Source organism: Misgurnus anguillicaudatus, chromosome 3, assembly GCF_027580225.2.
Source record: "Misgurnus anguillicaudatus chromosome 3, ASM2758022v2, whole genome shotgun sequence".
Lineage (NCBI taxonomy): Eukaryota > Metazoa > Chordata > Actinopteri > Cypriniformes > Cobitidae > Misgurnus > Misgurnus anguillicaudatus.
Window position 1 is genome coordinate 39563783 of NC_073339.2, and position 21706 is coordinate 39585488.

At 37.0% G+C, this 21706-nt stretch overlaps 1 protein-coding gene across 3 annotated transcripts in view; it reads left to right on the top strand.

The window, feature by feature from the left end:
* The window catches only part of sdk1b (sidekick cell adhesion molecule 1b), a 373118-nt gene that overhangs the window by 140186 nt on the left and 211226 nt on the right, over window positions 1-21706 (top strand). For all 3 annotated transcript variants that reach the window (XM_073866164.1, XM_073866162.1, XM_073866163.1), the window contains exon 3: window positions 19529-19685. Coding sequence is in view for 2 of the 3 variants with exons in the window: in XM_073866162.1 (XP_073722263.1) it covers window positions 19529-19685 (157 nt within the window). In the remaining variant the exon portion in view is untranslated. The remainder of the gene's footprint in view (window positions 1-19528; window positions 19686-21706) is intronic.

Consider the following 21706-nt stretch of genomic DNA (forward strand, 5'->3'; position numbering starts at 1 on the left):
TAGAATTACTTTAAAACAGAGCCAGATTTGTCTGAACATCTTGAAATAATACTTTATTTAGATTTTTATGATACATATATAACAACCCTATATCACGCAAATACGTGACTATTTCATGTATGGACCAACGTGAAAATGTCACGGTTTGCCGCGTTTGAACGTGAGCATGTCACGCTTTTCTGTTTGTGTCACTGACACGTATTGGTTACTCAACTTTTTTGTCCTATTTTCAAACCATTGTCGCTTCGGTTTAGGGTTAGATTTGGTGCTTGCGTTATATGTCACTTTAAGTATTTGTCACTTTAAGTATTGGTTTATAAAAAAAAAGAAACAAGACTTATTCTTTTATAATTTCTAAACTTTAACCAATTGTCGCCTGACGTTGGGGTTAGAGTTTGTTTAGGTAAGGATGTAATTTTATGTAAATCTAACCCTAAACCGAAGCGACAATGGTAAGAAGTTGAGTAACCAATACGTGACAGTGACACAAACAGAAAAGCGTGACATGCTCACGTTCAAACGCGGCAAAACGTGACATTTTCACGTTGGTCCATACGTGAAATAGTCACGTATTTGCGTGATATTGGGTTGTATATAACCACTTATTGAACCACTTATTATTTTTGACCATTGCAGTTGTACCCCTTTTATTTCCCAAATCAGTTTTGGGACTCATCTTCCAAACTAAAAGTTTGTCTTTTTGGTAAACTTTTGAATGCACTCTTAAATGTCAGGTTTGCATCTTACGATGCATAAAGTTAGAGTTAAAAAGACATGTGTTGAATGTTATATCTGTTTACATTTAGCTATAGAGCTTGGGTGAGGCTGTTTAGTAGCAATATCCATCGTGACAACTTACCCCGTATAAAGTAACACTATGTCAGTTTAGTGAACTATATCTTTTTCTGGGTAATAGAAATAAACAATAGCATTTTTATACAGTAGCATTTTGTAAAAACTGATTTTCTAAATATAAAATACATAATTACTACTATAAACACACATGCACAATTAAATTTAATTGCTTGCAAACAGTCATAAGGACTTTTTAGATTATATATATGAATGTTTTAATGTGGTCTGACAGTGTTGTGTGACAGATGTCTAGTGTATTTAATCACAGCGGTAAGACCGTACCGATTTCACGGGTTTGCATCTGTTTGCACGCGTGAGACGGTGAGTGATGGTCTTTGATTCAGAACGGCCCCAGATGTTCATCTGTCCAGAGTCTGCCAGTCACAATCCAGCTCTGACAGGACCCGGCAGAGCTGTCATTCCTGAACGCCTGCCAGTCATGCCAATGCCGTATACATTCTGCGTGTGTGTGTGTGGGGGGGGGGGGTTGTCTGTCACTATTTGTTTTGCCAAAGGCTTGATGAGGCGAATGATAACTCTTATATATATGTGTGTGTGGGCATATGTTTGAACTGTCTGTCGGTGTACATATCTTGAGCCTTGCCATGGCTCCTCAGGTGCCCAAGTGTTGGTTGGATGGACTTTAAATAAATCGGTTTGACCTTGAGCAGAAGTCAAAAACAATCTCATGGCAGTTCGTAACTATTTTACAAGGTGGCTATATCGTATGATCTGCTTTTGGGCCAGTGACGTTGAGTTTAGGGGTGGGGTTTCATCATTCCTTTTTCTAATAGTTGTATGTTTTTTACATTGTTTCAGATTATTTATACAAATTAGCTTGTAAAAGTTCAGACTGGATCACGTTTTCACAAAGATTTTGGGGTGGTTTCCCGGACAGGAATTAGCTTAAACCTGGACTAAGTCTTAGTTTAGGGCATTGATGTATTTTAAGATATGCCTATCCAAGTTGTTTTCATTTTGAACAGCTCTTACATTTATTTTAGTCTAGTACTAGTCTAATCCCTGTCTGGGGACCCCCCCCCCAATGTGTTTTAAAGTCTCTGTAAAGTCAACCTTGAAAATTGTTTCTAAACACATTATATATGTTAGAAATGTATTGCTTAAACACGCCACAAAGACTGTAAACTATGAGGTACTAAATTGCAGAGTTATAGGGCGTACACACCAATTGCGTAGCATTGCTTTCCTCACTCAATATTACTTGCTAGATTTAACATTGGGTTAGGCAAATTTTTCGCTCTAGTTGATTTTTTTTCAAGTTTGAGGCGATTGATTAGCCTCGCCCAATTCGCGTTGTTCGCATCGCCCCAGACGAATTTGCATTTATTGGCGTCTTTGTATTGACTTTGTATGTAATCTACTCGCACAAATTGTTGAATTTGTGTTTGGTATGTATGCCCCATTAGATTGTTAAACACCATGGGCCCTGTTTTAACGATCTAAGCGCATTGTCTAAAGCGCACGGTCTAAACAGGCGTGTCTGAACCCACTTTTGCTAATTTAAGGATGGGAAAAATGGTTTATGCGCCAAGCGCACGGCCTAAAATGGTTGTTCCTATTTTCGTAATGAGTAATGGGTGTGTTTTGGGTGTAATGTGCAATAAACCAATGAGAGTCTCATCTCTCATCCCCTTTAAAAGCAAGTTGCACCTGGCGCCATGCCTAATCCCTATTTAGAAAGTGGAATTTGTAAACTGAAAAACTATGAGGAGGAAGAGGACCACCAGGTTGAGATTAATGTTAAAAAATTTTGTTGCTTTTATTTGTATTGAAATTATAATTTGTTTGGGATTAAAACCTTTAAAAGCTGTTTTCTTTCAATTATGGAAGTAAAAATAGCAGGCTTTTAATTGCTGTAAATGTATGATATCCTACATAATCATTGTAGTCTCATAAAATAATTTGCAAATATGCAAGAAAAGGTTTGAAATACTTTATTTGTAACAAGAGATAAAGAATTACAAACGTTCGGAAAGCTATTTCAGCACTCGGACAGCGCCATGTTTTTTTTTAAAGCATTACTTAAAAAAGCTTTGCATCTCACCATATCCACAGGTACAGAGTTATCATATACAATAAATCTGTGGGGTAGCATTTAAAAACATGCATTTGTTTAAATCAAAGCAGGCTACATTTATGCCCAAGAGACTGAATATAGTGAATAATAATCTTTTACATTTTAATCCTTAAATTTTTCATCCCGTTTATAGGCGCGTTTATAGGCACATACATTTTTCATATTTAAAAGCTTTTTTGTGTGATAAATGTGTTCTTCTTCATGTGTGTGATAAGCAAACCCGCGTTGTCGTCCCGTTTATAGGCGCATATTTCTACCGTGCTCATTAAATAACAAAAACAATATTGCGCCATAGACTTTAGACCAGGTTTTAGTTGGTCAATGGCGTAGAGTGCAAAATTGGGCGCAAATGCACTTGCTATTAAAACAACGTGGCGCTAAACGTGAAAATGATCATTGCGCCCGGTTAAAGCTAGCAAAGACACTTGCCCCGTCCCTTAGACAATCGCTAGCGAACATTTAGGTTGTAGCGGTATTTGAAAGTTTGACAGACTGCAGCTTTTCCCTGAGTGGGTGTGGTTTCAGTGCAGACAATAGACACACCCCCATTGATTGTGAGCAGAGAATGCAGCCTATTTTTCCAAGATTGTGAAAACTTATTTTAACCTTTTCCATCATGCACATTTGGTTGGATGGTTTTTAATAAAATGTGTAATACCTAATATAATATTTAATATAAGACATTTAATATCTAACTTAACAGGGACTTTAATGTCTTTTGAATCTGATTCTTTCATAAGCAGATGATTGACATTTGACTATTATACCTTTTGTATTGCCATATTTAATATAAAATTAAGGGGGACTCTCTACTTTCTACTTAATGTTGCATGTTCCTAATCTTGTTGTGGTTGATTCGGAAGCCGACGTTAGTCCAAATGAAAAATGATTCTTTCTTCGAAATGTAATAACTTGGATCCAATTTGCTGTTAGATTTCATAAAGAAACATCAGTGTTGGAATATGTCAAGATGCTCTTGAGGGTGAATTTGACCTTCAGCCTCCAAGTCCCAGTCAAAAATCGGCTCAAAATCGGCTACCGGTTGTGTTTCAGGAGGTGGAAGTGGATATTTCTGCTGCGGACAGATGTGATGCCTATATTGTCCAATCAAATTAAAATTACTGCCCTACTTTTTGCTCATTGAATATCCTGTTTCACTTCAAATACGTCACCTGTTGTGAGCGCAGAAACATGCAGGCTCTGTATTTATAATAACACAATCATTGCAATTCGTAACTACACTAGTCAACATTTGAAGTGGATCAAAACATTTCCTAAAAGTTGTCTTACGAACTCCCAATACCTATTCTTGTCTTAGGACAACTTTGATGAATGTTTGTGATCCACTTTAAATGTCGACTAGTATATTTTATGAGGTGACTCATTCGTATAAACCTTTTGTACGTTTTGATGAAGTTGTCACTGTTTTGTATCGTCTGAATTAGCCACCTTGTCAAGTAGATCAAGCTGGTAATCCAAGTCTATCTCAGTTGGATTTTGTTACAAACCAGTTAGAAACCAGTGCCTTTTCTTTTGAGATGTTTGGTAGAGACCGAGCAATAAAACTTCAACTTTCATAATGTTTGCCTGCACAATAACCCCAGCAATTTTTAATATGACACTGCTAAGCTTTGATAATACCCTCTGCCTTAAAATATCAATATAGTCTCATCCCTGCCAGATTAGATTAAAATGCCTTAAGGAAACAAAATAAACCTCATTTCATGCATCTTGCACAACCCGGGTCAATGGGAAAAGTCTCTTTCACTGTCTCCGTGTCTCAAAAGGCTACTTTTATTCTCCATTTACTTCAGTTCCATTTCGTACGGTTGATACAGATTTGCTATTTCAAAGCCTAACATTTCATCATGTGCCCGTTTTATGCTCGGGCAGTTTTTGGAAGCCCAAAAACTCATTCTCAACACATCAAAACCCCTTCTGTTTTTGCCCATCAGATATTCATGAGATGCCGAACGTGACCGAGTAAACACGCTTACACGCTCGGTCGTACACGCGCGCATTCTGGCATCCTTGAGCTCGACATCACAGCCTGTGTTGACATGTAAGCTTGATATAAGCGATAATGAGTCAGTCATGGGTGGATGGGCGTGTGTGTGGGGGGGTCATAATAAGTTTAGAAATATAGAATAAAAATTAGAAGGCCGTGAATGATGGAGCACCTCATCAAAGCCAGTGGAAATGACAGGGAGGCAAAACGCGAGGTGAGAGAAAGAAAAATAGTGGTAGAAAAAAGGAGTGCTGATGAAATGATATTGGTTTACCTGTGAGTGTGTGTGTGTGTGTGTTTGTGTGTGTGTTTTAGGCCTTATAAGAATGCTGTCTGTGACTCAGAATACAAATGAACAGAACTGCAGGATAAAATGAACCTCAAATAGGAGCTGAGATGAACCCGGAACCCATCAGAGACGTTAAAGTTTCTCTCTGGGTCTCTGCTATGGGTTAACACCAACGTTTGTATGCCAGAGAGAGCTTGAGAAAATAACTGTGCTGTCTTTGACCTTGGTCGGTTCTTCTGTTCACTTTGAAGCATGGATTGTTTGGTTCCCAGAATCAAAAAAATGGGAAAATTAAATACACATCTGCACTTTAAAGACATAAAATATCCAAAAACCACTTGGACCAGTGTGATGTATTTAATGCAGCAGTTGTGTACTACCATTATCCCCAAAAGTTCCCAAGGATTTGTAAATTCCGAGAAATTCCTGTTTTGCATAATGGCTCATTCCTTGTAATTGTCGCCATTTAGTGACTTCCTTAGTGAATATCCGTACTATCCTCAGTTTCCGGTTGTAGAAACTATGGTAATGTGAATGGTCAAACGCGGAAGTGGCGGTTATACAGCATCAAACTTGCAGCTGTTGTGCCTCGCAGCTAATTCATTACAATAGCATAAATTAAAGGGACGCTCCACTTTTTTGAGGATATGCTTATTTTCCAGCTTCCCTAGAGTTAAACATTTGATTTTTATCTATTTTGGAATCCATTCAGCCGATCTCCACGTCTGGCGGTACCACTTTTAGCATAGCTTAGCATAATCCATTGAATCTGATTAGACCATTAGCATTCCGCTAAAAAATAACCAAAAAGTTTTAATATTTTTCCTATTTAAAGGCACACCGCGGAACTTTTTGGCCACTAGGGGGTGCTAGACATGTATTTTTCACGCCTAGCGCCCCTAGAGGCCACAAGCCCGCAGCACTGTCGCAAAGGAAAAGAACTGGCCAACCTTAAAACTAAACTAAAAACTAAACCTTTAAACGCTAAACGATCAACATTTTGAGGCATCAGGGAGAAACGCAGTCATGTTACAACTTTATGATGAGGAACTCGTGGCAGAAGCCATTTCTCAATCTGAAGGTTGCAGCCTCCGGATGTCGTATTTCTAAGCTGCATACGTCATCAAGACTTATTTCAGAATATTTACAATTATAAAGTTGACTATTATACTTAGTTAATCGTAAATTGTTGCAGTATGCTTATGACTTGCGAATGTAATGCTTAATAAACCAAGCTTGATGACGTATGCAGCCTGCATATTTGACCACCGGAGGCTGCAGCCTTCCAATTGAGAAACGACCAGAAGTATTTCCTTGCCTTTTTCCAAACAAATATTGTTGCATCGTCTCTCTATCCCTCGCCACCAGGATTTTCCGCAATGGCGCTCGTTTTTCCTCTCTTTTGTGTGAAAATTGTCGCTCCAAATCCAAGTAAACCGATGTGTTTAGGTCTGCCGCTTTGTTATACGTCACGCGAGTGACAGCGGAACGCAGCAAATGAGGAAGAGGGAAGAGAGAAACGCTCGGATCTGATTGGTGAATGAATAGGGTTTGGTTTTACACTGTGTGAGTTTGAGCAAGTTTGACTGCTATAGCATCCTGGATTGTAATGTAAATACCATAGACACAGTAAAAGAAAGATAAATACGTGAACGCAGCATCTGAATACAGGGAACTATATGCAAGATAATCGCCGTCATTTATAAAGAAGATCGCATTTATGTATGAATCAAGATCATGAGTTTATATAAAAAATTGGTCCATGACACTAACACAGTGCCACAGAGTCACATAATAGAACTTGCTCTCTACACTCCTTCAGTAGCCTCCAGCAAAATTCACGTAAATAAAAAATTGTGTGGAGGAAGTGACGTATTCCGTAAAGCAGTCGAATTATGGTTTTTTTTTGTGCTCTGGTTACTACCCGAAACCCTAAGTTTTAAAGTACGAGTAAAAGCAATACAGACACCGTCAGGTGAGAGACATGTCATTCAACCTATTTAAAGTTGATGTACTATCACAAGGGTCTTGAAAATTTATTATGAAGGTTGAAATATTACATGGTGTCGCTTAAAAACTTTACTCTTCTGTAGTTACATCGTATACTAAGTCCGACAGAAAATTAGAAGTTGTGACTTTCTAGGCCGATATGTCTAGGAACTAGGGCTGGGCAAAAAAATCTATTTTTCGATTAATCGTTGTTTTTTTTAACGTGGTCGATTCAAAGAGCAGAATCGATTTTTTCTTTCATATTTATTTCTGCAAACATTGAACGTAAGATTAACGTTAATCTAATTACTAGTCTTCTTTACTAGATGTCACCCTCTTTTATGCCTGCCGTGATGTTACCAAGGAGTGAGAGACAAGCCTGTCATTCATTCATTTAGTGCTTAAAATGCCGGTTTCAGGTGCTTCATCGATGTTGATTCCACCTTCACATAAAAAGTAAGAGGTATGGAAGCATTTTAGATTTCGCAAGCAAGACGACGACTATAGTGTTGTGCTTTTTAATTTCTTTTTATTAATTACCCACTTGTAAACTGCTGTTCGCTGTTATTTTTTATTAATCTATATTATCAATCTATATTCATTGAGTTGAATCAATAATCGAGTATAAAAACCGACACAAGAACCAGAATCGAAAATTGAATCGAAATCGAATCGATTTGATAGCTTTTGAATCGAAATTGAATCGATCTGGAACATCTGAATCGATACCTACCCCTACTAGGAACTTTACTCTCATTCCGGCATAATAATCAAGGACTTTACTGCCGTACATCACAAAGTTAAGATTAGGGAAAAGTCATGATCAAACCAAATAAAATATTCTCACAACTTACAGTAGGTGCCCAAGCGACTTTGATCAGTTTGATCAGTGCAGTGATATGACAGATAGAAATGTTTGTGTGTGTATTTGTGTATGTATATCATTTTACTTTTCACAGGTACACACACACACACACACACACACACACACACACACACACACACACACACACACACTATCATCTTCTACAGAGCCAATCTGGGAAGACAGGAAGACATGCATGCCCGTAGTCCTCAAGGGGATGTTGCCAAATATTAAAGTGTCTCCCTTTAATGAGGTCACGTACTACGGTGCGTCTCGTGGGAGAGCCGCTGTCTGGGCACCCGTGTACGCCAACTCGCATAAACACATTAAGTTCTAGTCAAGTCTAATCTTTTTTAAAATTACAGATCAGGCACTTGAAATCCAGCTTTTCTTGACTTAATCCAAGCAGCTGTGTCCCACCCCTGAAGTTCATCTCTATGGAATTCAGCTTGACGCTGTTCTTCTATGTTATTGAAGTGTTTCTCTACCTTTCACTTTTGAGGTAAAAATAAATGTGAAAGAAGATAAAAAGCAGGGTTTTTATTTAAAGGTGTTAGAAATTGAAGCCATTCACAGCACTGGATTATGCTTCAAAAGGCGCTTTTTTATGAACATCGATTTTGTCTGATTCAGTATATAAAGAGACTGATGGCATATAACTCAAACACTGTTTAGACTCACAGCGTCAGAATAAAACACTTATCCGAGATAACTTTTTTTTTTAGGATACTTATTACTGAAACAGTCCCCCAGGAGTCACCTGTGCTTTATAATAAAGTGGCTTTCACAAGTTGACGGTGGTCATAAGTCATGAAGACTTTGGAGGGGGGGCAATCTGAACCTTATTTAAACCTGGCTGCTTTCCCACACAAGTCCCCGATTGCTTGGTTACTTAAAGCCTCGATAATTTAATATCTTTGAGCATCATAAAAGCATATGATAACGTTTTCTTGTGACCCTACATGCTTTAAAACTGCTTCCCTTATTTACTATGCGGATCTATAAATATGCAAATGAGTCTCCGCCTCTATGCAAGCGCACAGCTCGGACCATAGATATGAATTTGCGAATTTGTTCCCTGTCTCCACCCTTTTGTACACGTAAATACATGTTTATTTTGGTAGTTTTTTCTTTACACATAACTGGCAAGGCCGCAGTAACAGCTATGTAAGTACGTTACAGACAGTCACTGCCTGAACTTTGTTTAACTACTGTACATGTAACAGTCAGGAGTGATCATTGAAGTTTGGGTTGAGTGCTGGCAAGCTTTCAGAAAACTCCCGAAAAACACCAAAGAGGTTTTTGCTATCTGTAATAATTAGCACTTCCCATGTGTACATTTCTCTTTTATCTCAGCTTTTATACTTCTGAGGATTGTTAGTGCATTAAAAACACAGATTAATATAAGGCAATAATGTTTTTTTCATCTTGCATATTGAACAGCTCATTAAAAGATACTATAACAAGCAGATTGGTTCAAAAACTGATGCACTGTAAAATGTCTTTGTTGCACTTCAATTTTTTAAAGTCATTTCAACTTTCTTGACTATTGAGGAGTTGGTATAAAAAAGTTGAATGGTCTTAAGTTATTACAATTTTTTTTTATAATTTATAGCAACTTCTAGTCAAAAAAGTTAAAATGAAGTTGTTTAAACTTAAACATTTAAGTGCAACAAGGAATTTTTACAGTGTGAGTAGTGTGATTATGTGCAGTTAGTAATGTACTTTTAAAAACATTATTAGTTATAATTTAAGTTATGATTTTGGTTTATAATTTTTAATTGTAGACCTCAAACAAACACATTTAACTTGTGTAACAAATAAACAGATACAGAATTGAGTGGCGTGTACACCAAAAGGTTTAAAATCGACTAAAACGGCAGGCAGATGTCGAATGTTAAAGAGCAACTATTGTCCGATTCACAATTTTACATTTCCTGTGGTGTGTAAGTGTGTATTAGTTCATGTTAATGATATGCAAAAGGTACAAACCCCAAAGTAAACAATGACGCGAGTTATCGTCTGCAACGTAAATCTATTTTCTTGGACTACAAAAACACACGGATTGTAGGCAACAGTTTACTTCCTGGGATTGGTGATGTAGAGAAGACCGACATTATCATAATTCCTCCCGCTTCGGACTCACAGGCTGTAAGTAAACTCCTGTTAGCATTGCATTATGAGCGAATCTTTTAAACATGGTAAAGAGCGTCACAATTCTGTTGACGTCAGAGGTATTTAGGCCAATCACAACGTATAGATTAGCTGGCCAATCAGGGACAAAGCACTTTTCAGATCGATGAAATCGATGAACACATTGTATTATACCAAAAACACAAAATAACGTTGTTTTTAGCAATGAAATTTGAGCAAAAAAGCGCATTTGCTGCTATGATGCTTCTGCTTTGTTTATCAGTCGTCGAACAATGTGCCGGATGGTTGTGGTGATGTTTTCCTATCCCCCTCCTCCACTGTGATTGGATGGCCAAGTGAGAAGTGACGTAGACGAGCTGAGCATATTACCCAAAGTTGAACATTTTTCAACAATGGGTGTTCAGCGTATAGCGCGGAAAAAAAAACGCCAAGCGCTGGAGCTTAGCGCGGACAAAACTTGCCAGGTGATGCCGTTTTTGAAAAGAGTGGCACTTCCACTGGAAAATATTGAAGACATATGCCCGCTGCTGACATAAATGCCTTGGTGTACACACCACCGAGAGTTGAAAGGAAATCAGTAAGTTACAGTAGAAAGGTCCTTAAAAGATATCAAAATAAATCGTAATGTGGGATAGAAAAGACAAGTCAAGTGAAACAGTCACTATTTTGGCTCGCTGTGTGCTATTAATGGAATCAAACAGAAGAAAAAATGTGTAGAAAGAGCAAAGAAAAAGGGTGAAAAAACAAGGTTAAGTCTTTGTCCACCTTAGATTAAAAGTCCTGTCAAGGCCATAGCTGCGCAGACTTCATTGTGTCAGTTTTTGTGCCTCAGGTGTTATCATTGATTTTTCTGTTGACAATTGATTTGCTTTTTACTGTTGACCTGGTGTAATATTCCTATTCGACTAGTGTTATTTCTAGCCTCACAAAGTGATCATCATCATACTTGAATTTCTTTATACAGCCCTTTTCTGTCTGTGAGGGTCCAGTCATCAGGCTGAATCCGGAGTGAAAGGTGTTTGATCTGAACCCGCCTAAATAATGAATAAAAGTAGATCCTTCTGTCCATCATATCAAGAGATGACAAGCACACCAAGGTTACGCCAGTAAGAGCCATGAAAGAATCGGTGAGAAAACAAGCAATAGGTCCGTGACCAGCTCTTGAGAAAGTTAAAGCGAGAACTTTTAATAAAATCGTTGAAAGCTTGAGGTCTACAGGGTACCGGGGGAATATTTGAGGGGTTGACTCTTAATCGAGCATGTCACAACTTCTCTTTTGGAGTGTGATAACTCTTTTGGATAGGGCCCATCACGCGTTTTACATGAAAGAGCGTTTCTGGCACGCCGTTGGACTTTTCTGAGATGTTTGTCCTTGTGAAACAGCGGGACTGTCAAGATCGTTTTTCTGCTTTTCAGGGTATGTGTCTGTGTAACTTAGACGTTCAGTATTTGAAGCTTGCTTTCAAGAACGTATATTTGTATTTCATTGCTGAAAATACCTGTATGCGAGAACACTACGTATAAATGTGTGCTTGCAATGCTTTCGGCAAACATTCAAGTCTTTGCTGTGAATCTCGCACTTCTCTTTTATTTCTCCTGAGAAACTCATCATGTGAAGATTTCTGCAATGTCAAAACTGTGCCAAGATGCCAAAGTCTGCTATAAAAGCCAAAGACTTCAATTTGAGCTTAAACATTTTTCCTCTGGGATTGTACAGATTGTAAATAAAACAGTGGTGGGGAACAAAAAAATAAAGAAAAATGACAGTCAATCAGAAATACACCTTAAGGCCCAGACATTTGGAGATGATGGACTTTTAGCGCCAATTTGTCAGCGTCCAAGTGCATATGAAGAGTTTGGTTCCAAAACGCAATAAATCCATTTTGACTAATTTTGGTAAAAATGTGTTTTCTATACCAAGAAAGTGACAAGATGAAAACCACTATTTTCTGTTACAAACTTTCACATAGCATCTTTAGGTTATAAAAACATAAAAAATTCAAATCCATAACTTGATTTTCAAAGATTTATTATAAAAACGAATTATTTTTTCCACAAAATGCAATAAATCCATGACATGTTTTTTTTTCAAAATGCTATAAATCTATCCAATCAATGTATAAATGTGCATTCATCTTTGCCATGATATATTCATTTAGTTGACTAGTGGTATAAAAATAAACATTAATGGCATTAATCAAAACACTTACTTTGTTATATTAATGACACTGTCATTGCTGCGGTTATACTTGACGCCGTCGCTTAACATTTTTCAAAGCGATCAGCTGTAAAATGTTTTGGCGTGCTCGATTTTCGTTGGCTTCACGTAAAATAATGGAAAGTTTTTCATATAATCCCCTGGGGTCAATGTGTTAGAATCACATAAACTTCACAGATGCTGTCGAGAGAACAAGCACCCGTCTCCCGAGTGCCTCCCGTGTAAGTTATTGGATGTTGATGACTTACAATTTTTCCCGTCACAGTAAACAACCACAGGTTTATCAATGCCATTAAAGTATTATTTTGTTTTTGTTTGTTTGTTGATGACGAAGTACAAAGCAGATGAGAAAAACTACGATTCCGTGTACTTAACGCGCCGCCATTGTTTGTTTACATTGCGTGGAATGGTGCGCTGTAATATGTGGAGCGGATTTATTGCGTTCTGTAGAAAAGCAGGAGTGGCGTATATCGCGTGTTGGGAAAAAAGGGAGAAAAGATGACGGAATAACACGGCGGATATTGGATTTTGCGTAAAATTAAGAATTTACTTTCTAATACTGACCTGATATAATACTGATAATGGCAGTAACTCATTTTTTTTCAAGAATGGCGTTTATCTCGTTTTGGAACCAAACTCTTCATATGTTTCTTCTTGATTCGTTTTATTTCTGTTTTCCGTCTCTCTCCTCATCCCCTTCATTTTCAAGCTGTCAGATTTTGCATCCTTTTGAACTTTCGTTTGATTATAAATAAACAAATCGCACTGAATGCTTGGCTTGTCGGCTTATCTAGCGGCACACAGTAATTATTGAGCTATTGTTTCATCTGCCCTCTGAAGAATAACCAACTCTGTCAGCTGTAACTAAACACATCTACCTGAACTACACTGAAGCGTACTGTTAACTGAATCACTTAAAGGGACAGTTCACCCCCCCAAAAAACTGCTATCATTTGGTGCTTTTCCATTGCATAATACCCTACGGTTTGGTTTGGGTCAGGTCGGGTCAGCTTACATCACTTTGGCTTGGTTAGCTTTTCCATCGAGTTTAGTAACACTTCGGAGTGGGATTTTTCAAGCTATTCATTAGGGCTGTGCAAAAATATTGATACAGCTAACTATCGTGATACATTTTTCCACTATAATGTATCAATATTTCCATCTCTACTATCGTTTTTAATCAAATCCCTCTGTGTGCGTCAAACAACCTCCTCTGCCGCTGCTGTAGTTGTCGCTGTCCATTTGTTTGTCATATACGACCATTCGGCCAATGTCTCAGAAGTTAGCAGGAGTGAGAAAATGGCAGAAAATAAAAAAATGCTTGCAGCTTTCAAAGCCGACGTGTGGACGCATTTTGGCTTTAAGTAAAAAAAACAGCTCTATATTTGTAATTTTTTGATAAAAAAAAGAAAAAGTATTGCAATGTATCGCATTGTGCAACGTACTGTATCGTATCATGATTCATTGCATCATGCCCCATGTATCGTGATACGTATTGTGTCGTGAGGCCCTTGCCAATACCCAGCCCTACTATTCATGTTACAAAAAGGAAAATAAATAAACAATTAAATTTAAATTTATTTACACAGCGATTTTTATTTACAATATTGCATTGTTTCAAAGCAGCTTTACATGAAAAATTAGAGCGACATATCATGTCTTCCCTGTCAAACCCTGTTCCCTGTTCTTCGAGCGAACTGTAAAGATTGTCTGGTCTGAAGACACTTTTAAAGAGCCGGTTGTGTGTGTGTACTGTATGTGTGTGCATATGTTGTGTTTCTTGTTCCCTGGAGTTCTTCTGCCTTCACTTTATGGAAATGTCACTGATCACCCTGTCTCTCCACCGCGTGAGTCCGTGTGTTGTGTGTGTGTGTGTGTACTAGCGCTGATATTTGTGTGTGTGTGTGTGTGCGGATGGATGGATGGCTTGCGCTAGAGTTCACCGAAATGTTTGTGCGTGCGTGTTTGATGTGTAAATGTCACTGATCACCTCATTTCTTCCACCTGATTACTCATGCTTGCTTCTACCTGTCTGCGCGCTCAGATCTTCTCTGTGGGTAACTGTGTCCTTAGGCTACAGGAAGAGATTGGTGCATTATGGGTGGTGGGGGCACTTAACTCCCCCAAATTGTGTGACTGTAACAAGTGCATGCAGCTGTCACATCACCTTATATTAGAATCACACAAAAGGTCAGATCGCGCAGTGCTTTCCTACTGTGTGAAAGTGACGTTGCATGTGCACACATTTTTAAATTCGACTGGTCGGTGGAGTCGCCTGAATGACTTATTGAGTAATCAGTCTAAAGGAAACCTTTAATTGATGAAAGGGAACGTTATTAAGGGAATAGGTCATGGAAATAGGAAAAATCTCTCACAATTTGCTCAACCTCATGCCATCCCAGATGTATAGGACTTTCTTTCTTCAATTGAACACAAAATAATAATTTCCTTTACAATGCCATCATTATCTTCTCATGGGGGTGAACATGGCAAAGGTCCAAATTGCACATCTATCCATCATTAAAGTAATCCAAATACTCCAGTTGAGTAATTTATGGCTAATGAAGAGAAACGATATTTTGATCTCATTTGGCGATCATATAGCAACAGATATGTTCAGATATGGCGGTGTGTCGATAATGGTCAATTATACATACATACCGTATGAAAAGTACGGTGTTATTCAATAGCATTTGTACTGTGAAAAGTTTTATAAGAATTATAAAAAATAGAAGATTTTTTTGTACTTCTTGTTGCTATTCCTTTTAAGAGTTAATATTTAGTTTGTTTTGCTAAAGCAAACTACTTAACTTTTATATTACAATTCCTCGCTCATATGGTGATAATTGGGTACTGATTTAACCAAACCCTGACCCTAAATGGGTGATTCTCAGGAAATCCAGTGTCCATTCTCACGAAATTCGTGTCCAGCATCAGAAAAAAAAAATTTAAGCCAATTTTATTTTGCACATATAAGATTAAGGTCTAAACTTACTATAACCATTATTTTTAGAGGATTTAAAAAATATATTCCTTTAAAATTATTTACATTTTTTAGATTATATTATAAAAAGTTATCATTACCGCAAAATTATATTACATTAAATATACAAACTCATGTTTCGGTAATGAGAACTAAAAAGTTGTCTAGGTACTATGACAAACAAAATTTCAACTTTTATCTGGAGAGAAAAAATAAGATCTGACCTGTTAGCCATCTTGAGTGTCACAGTCAATTATGTCCCTTCCAACAATTTTTTTTAAATGTTAGTTCCTTGAGTGCTTAAACAATGATTGAAAATTGTTGCGGAGGATGAGAACATTTTTCTTGGACGCATTTATATTCCTTATTATTGTCTCTACATTCACCAATGATCACCAAATACCACATGTTTCTTTAATGTAAATGTTAAACATGCACTGAAGGGTTTTATTTTTTAGATTTTTTTATTTTTTAATATTTCCATGTCAAAGAACCCAAATCCAGTCATGGACACGTTGCGGTAATGAAAATTTTCCCCTTAAATGTGGAAAAAACAACAAAATTGGTTTGTATGATGTCATTTGAAATCATGTGCAGTGCAAAATAGTACATGAAGAGATGTTTGGAACTGTATGATTCTTATTTTGATACTCTTTGCATTTACTTTTTTTATTAAAATGTTTCATGACACCTTATAACTCTAATTTCGCAAGAATCACCCAAATATATAACGTATGATTACATAAAATACAAAAAATACGTAAAAATAGCGTATAAATGCTGTTGCTTTTGTAAACAATAAGACTTTTTGCACCCACACATTGAAATGTATTATTTACTCACTCTCAAGTTGTTACAGTAAGGTAGCGTACACACCAAAACATTTACGCTGGCAGTCGGCTTAAGTTTTTAATTGTTTCCAGTGGAAGCGTTGCAGCAGCTGACGGGTTTTGTTCGCGCTGAGCGCTGATGCACGGTGTTTTTTCTTGCCTCAGCCCTAAGCACCGAAAGTTGGAAAAGCTTGTCAATGTCACTTCTCACTCAGCCGTCCAATCACAGTGTAGGAGGGGTGGGATAAATATCACAACAACCAACCTGCACACTGTTTAACGACATAAACAAAGCAGACGTATCAAAGCAAACAAAGCGCTCAACTGAATAAAAAGCTGACAAGCTTATACAGACGTTTTCAGTCGCGTCATAACGCTTTGGTTACAAACATTGCCCAAAATATCTTTCTTTATGTTCAGCAGAACAAAGAAATTTATTCATGTCTGTAACAACTTGTGGGTGAGTAAATAATGACAGAATTGTCATAATTGGATAAACTATACCTTTAACACCTTGATAAAATTAACAGATGATAAAACTGACAAAATATATCACAAATTGCCATAGACTTGTAGTGATGGAGACAATTTCTTGGGACCTGCATGACACAAAAGAAGTTAATTTACCAGTTGGGCATCCATAAGACTCACAGCAATCACATAGCAGCACTCTTAGCAATGACTTTCCTCTCAAAACAGTTTAGGATAATGCTGGCTAGTTGTGCGCAGACAAGAATTACTCCCAGTTTCTACAAAAACCTAAATATCTAATGAAATGATTACTCCACTTTATTTAAAAAAAATCCAGATCATTTACTCACCCCCATGTCATCCAAAACGTTGATGTCTTTCTATGTTCAGTCGAGAAGAAATTAAGTTTTTTAAGGAAAACATTTCAGGATTTTTCTCAATTAAATAGACTTTATTGGACCCCAACAGTTTACAGTTAAAATGCAGTTTAACATTGCTCAAAATGATCCCAAATGAGGCATGAGGCTCTTATCTAGCAAAACAATTGTCATTTTTGGCAAGAAAAATAAAAAATATGCACTTTTAAACCACAACTTCTCGTCTTGCACTAGCCGTGTGATGCGCCAGTGCGACCTCACGTAATTGCGTAAGCATGTTGAAAGGTCACGCGTCACATATGTAAAACGCACATTCGCGGACCATTTTAAACAATAAACAGACATAAAAGATGTGAATTAGTATCATTACACATACAACAACGTCGGAACGGCCCTCTTTCTTCACACTGGGGCTATAGTTTCGCATACGTCATACGTGACGTTTTGACTTGATGACGCATTACGTGAGGCCGCGCTGGTGCATCACACGGCTGGTGCAAGACAAGAAGCTGTGGTTTAAAAGTGCATATTTTAAATTTTTTTCTTGCTGAAAATGACAATAGTTTTGCTAGATAAGACCATTATGCCTCGTTTGAGATATGCCTTCTTATGCAATCTGCATTGAAACTGCAATTTTTATCTGCATTTAATCTGTAAACTGTTGGGGTCCAATAAAGTCTATTAAATTGAGAAAAATCCTGAAATGTGTTTCTCAAACTTAATTTGTTCTACACTGAACAAAGAAAATGGACTAATCCTTTAATACTTCACATGGTCTTTGACCTTTGTGCATTTAAGCAAAGCACTTACTTTCTCCAGGAGGCCTGTTTCTGCAATTAGTCTTTTTTGGATGAAAGCATCCGCTAAATGGCGAGTAATTTACTAACAAGTGTGGTGGGAGGCACTGAGAAATTGCCCATTAGCTTCACAAAAACACAGTCTGTAAGCACATTTCCTGCAGAAACCGTAAGAATGCCTTTTTTGAACGTTGACCTGGGATGCTTCATTTTGGCCATGTACCAGGACGGCTTCAAGTGGGACTTTAAAATGCACTGCGACAAGTGCAAGCCAAATATCAGTTGTGATTATACTTTTATACTAATAACTAGTAAAAAAAAATTTGACAATAGCAGGTTATATTAGGTGTTTAACCCAGTATCCGTCTGTGCTATGCCTTATTAAAGGAATATTCAATTTTCTTAAAAGAAAAATCCAAATTATTTACTCACCACCATGTCATCCAAAATGTTGATGTCTTTCTTTGTTCAGTCGAGAAGAAATTATGTTTTTTGAGGAAAACATTGCAGGATTTTTCTCATTTTAATGGACTTTAATAGACACCAACAATTAACACTTAACATTTAACATTTTTTTTCAATGGAGTTTCAAAGGACTATAAACAATGAGGCATAAGGGTCTTATCTAGCAAAACGATTGTCATTTTTAACAATAAAAATAAAAAATATGCTCTTTTAAACCACAACTTTTCGTCTAGGTCCGGTCCAGCGCGACCTAACGCAAATGCGTAGTGACGTAGGGAGGTCACGTGTTGCATATATAAAACGCACATTTGCGGACCATTTTAAACAATAAACTGACACAAAGACATTAATTAGTATCAGTTGACATACAACAACGTCTGAACGGTCCTCTTTCACCACACTTGTAAACACTTGGGGGTAGTTTTGCATACGTCCTCTGTGACCTCTTGATGTCATGACGTATTGCGTGAGGTCACGCTGGCGCATCACGACCGGATCTAGACGAGAAGTTGTGCTTTAAAAGTGTATATTTGTTATTTTTCTTGTCAAAAATGACAATCGTTTCGCTAGATAAGACCCTTATGCCTCGTTTGGGATTGTTTATAGTCCTTTAAAACTCAGTTGAAAAAACTGTTAAGTGTTGAGTTAAGTATTAAATGTTGGGCTCTATTAAAGTCCATTAAAATGAGAAAAATCCTGAAATTTTTTCCTCAAAAAACATAATTTCTTCTCGACTGAACAAAGAAAGACATCAACATTTTGGATGACATGGTGGTGAGTAAATTATTTTCTTTTAAGAAAATGGACTAATTCTTTAAAATCATCAGCTTAGCAAGGTAATGTCAAACTCCTGGAACCAGTTATGGCTTGAAAAGAAAGAAGTTTTCTATCTATGCTAAACAAAAAAGACAGTTGTGAACACAAAGTAAGAGTTTTGATTGAATACATTGGTATTTTGGCAAATCTGAGGCATATTTGAGAAGATTTTGAGATCTCTTCTAAAACTAGTGGAGACATACACAAACTGACATGTTATAGAGATCTCACATGCAATTTTTCCGTCATATGTGTGGTCAGACTCATTACTAATAGCTCTTTCTAAACTCATTTGTTGTTGGTTTCTCCACAGACATCGCCCCATACTTTAAAACCGAGGCAGGAGGTGCACAGACGCACCTGGAGGGGAACAGACTTGTGCTCACCTGTTTGGCCGAGGGCAGCTGGCCGCTGGAGTTCAAATGGATCAGAAACACTACAGACATCACTGAATATTCTCCCGAGTACAGGTACTGAAGAAATCCTAAATAACGCTGCATGGATGCTTAGACTCGGATAAATATTCTTCAAATATCTTCTCCAAAGTAGGGATAATCCTCTTGAAGCAACCTGCGGTTTAGACCAATGCTGATATGGGATCCCAGACTCCCTTTGTTGTTTAACCTTCAATATTTAAGTTGCTACTCGTCTATAAAGAGAAAATTCAACTAAATTAACAACACATTTAACGTCAACAATGCAGCTTTTGTTTGGCCTATAATGTTATGCTGAGAAATCATTTATTAAAGTCATCACTAACAATGCGTGATTCTAAATAAAAGAGCTGATCTTTAATTAAAATGATTCAACTTCTTACAGGACCATCTCCTCTAATGTCACCTTTGTCAATGTTAACCAGTAGCCAAATGGCTATTATGCATTATTTTAGCAATCTCGCATTCAAAATGCATTCCGAGGGTCGCTATGTAATACCGATTTATCACGATCCAATTAATGCCCTATGGATAAAATCACATCCCCTCCCACATTTTTCATGTTAAATAATATTTTTAACTCGTAAATACACATTGCAGATGTAGAAAGGGTTGCAAAAAGAGTTTTGACATTGTCTTGCATTTTTTCACGCTCTATAGTTGTTATGTTTGCAGAAAATACAGAAAAAATAAGTCATGTTTTTAAAAAATTGCACTGACAAACAATTAAAGAAAATAAATACATGCAGTAGAAAAGAAAATAGAGTCGGTTTGAATTTTTATGTTTTATTTTACAAGTATATATTTGTTCTATGTAACACTGGACCACAAAACTGGTCTTAAAGGATTAGTCTATTTTTTTAAAAAATCCAGAAAATTTACTTACCACCATGTCATCCAAAATGTTGATGTCTTTCTTTGTTCAGTTGAGAAGAAATTATGTTTTTTGAGGAAAACATTCCAGGATTTTTTTCATTTTAATGGACCCCAACACTTAAAGCAACACAAAAGAGGTTTTTTTTACCTTAAAATAACGTTTCCAAAAACGTTTCAGTGGTTACGCTTCTAACCTGTAGGGGGAGCAAAGAGCAATAAGTCTTTAGTGTTGCTTTAACAGTTTTAATGCAGTTTAAAATTGACGTTGAAAGGTCATGTGTTACATATATGAAACGCACATTTGCGGACCATTTTAAACAATAAACTGACACAAAGACATTAATTAGTATCATTCCACATACAACAACGTCGGAAGTCCGTAACCTCTTGACGTGATGACGTATTATGTGAGGTCGTGCTGGCGCGTCACACGACCGGAGGAAGACGAGAAGTTGTGGTTTAAAAGTGCATATTTTTATTTTTTCTTGCCAAAAATGACAATCGCTTCGCTAGATAATACTCTTATGCCTCGTTTGAGATCGTTTAGAGTCCTTTAAACTGCAAATTTAAACTGCATTAAAACGGTTAAGTATTGGGGTCCATTAAAGTCCATTAAAAAGAGAAAAATCCTGGAATGTTTTCCTCAAAAACATAATTTCTTCTCGACTGAACAAAGAAAGACATCAACATTTTGGATGACATGGTGGTGAGTAAATTATCTGAATTTTTCTAAGTCTAATCCTTTAAGTCGTACAGGTAAAGCACGGTATAGCAATAGCCAACAATACGAATGGGTCAAAGTTATAGATTTTTCTTAAATACTACAATCAATAGGATATTTAATAAAGATCATGCTCTACCAATATATTATGTAAATTTCGTACCGTAAATATATCAAAACTTACTTTTTGTGAGTGGATGCAGTTGCTAAAAACTTAAAAGGCGATTTTATCAATATTTAGATTTTTTGCACCATCAGATTTTGGTATAAATATATAATGGTATAAAAGCTTTGAAAAGGTACTAATATGTACCATTTAGGTCACAGATATGTATACAATTGGTACCTTTGAGGTACTAATATGCACTTTTTGAAAGGGGACAGCTTTTGTGCCTTTATTTAGAGTGTATGTCAATGCTATGTTGTCGATTTTACTGTTACACGACAAGGCTTTGGTTGG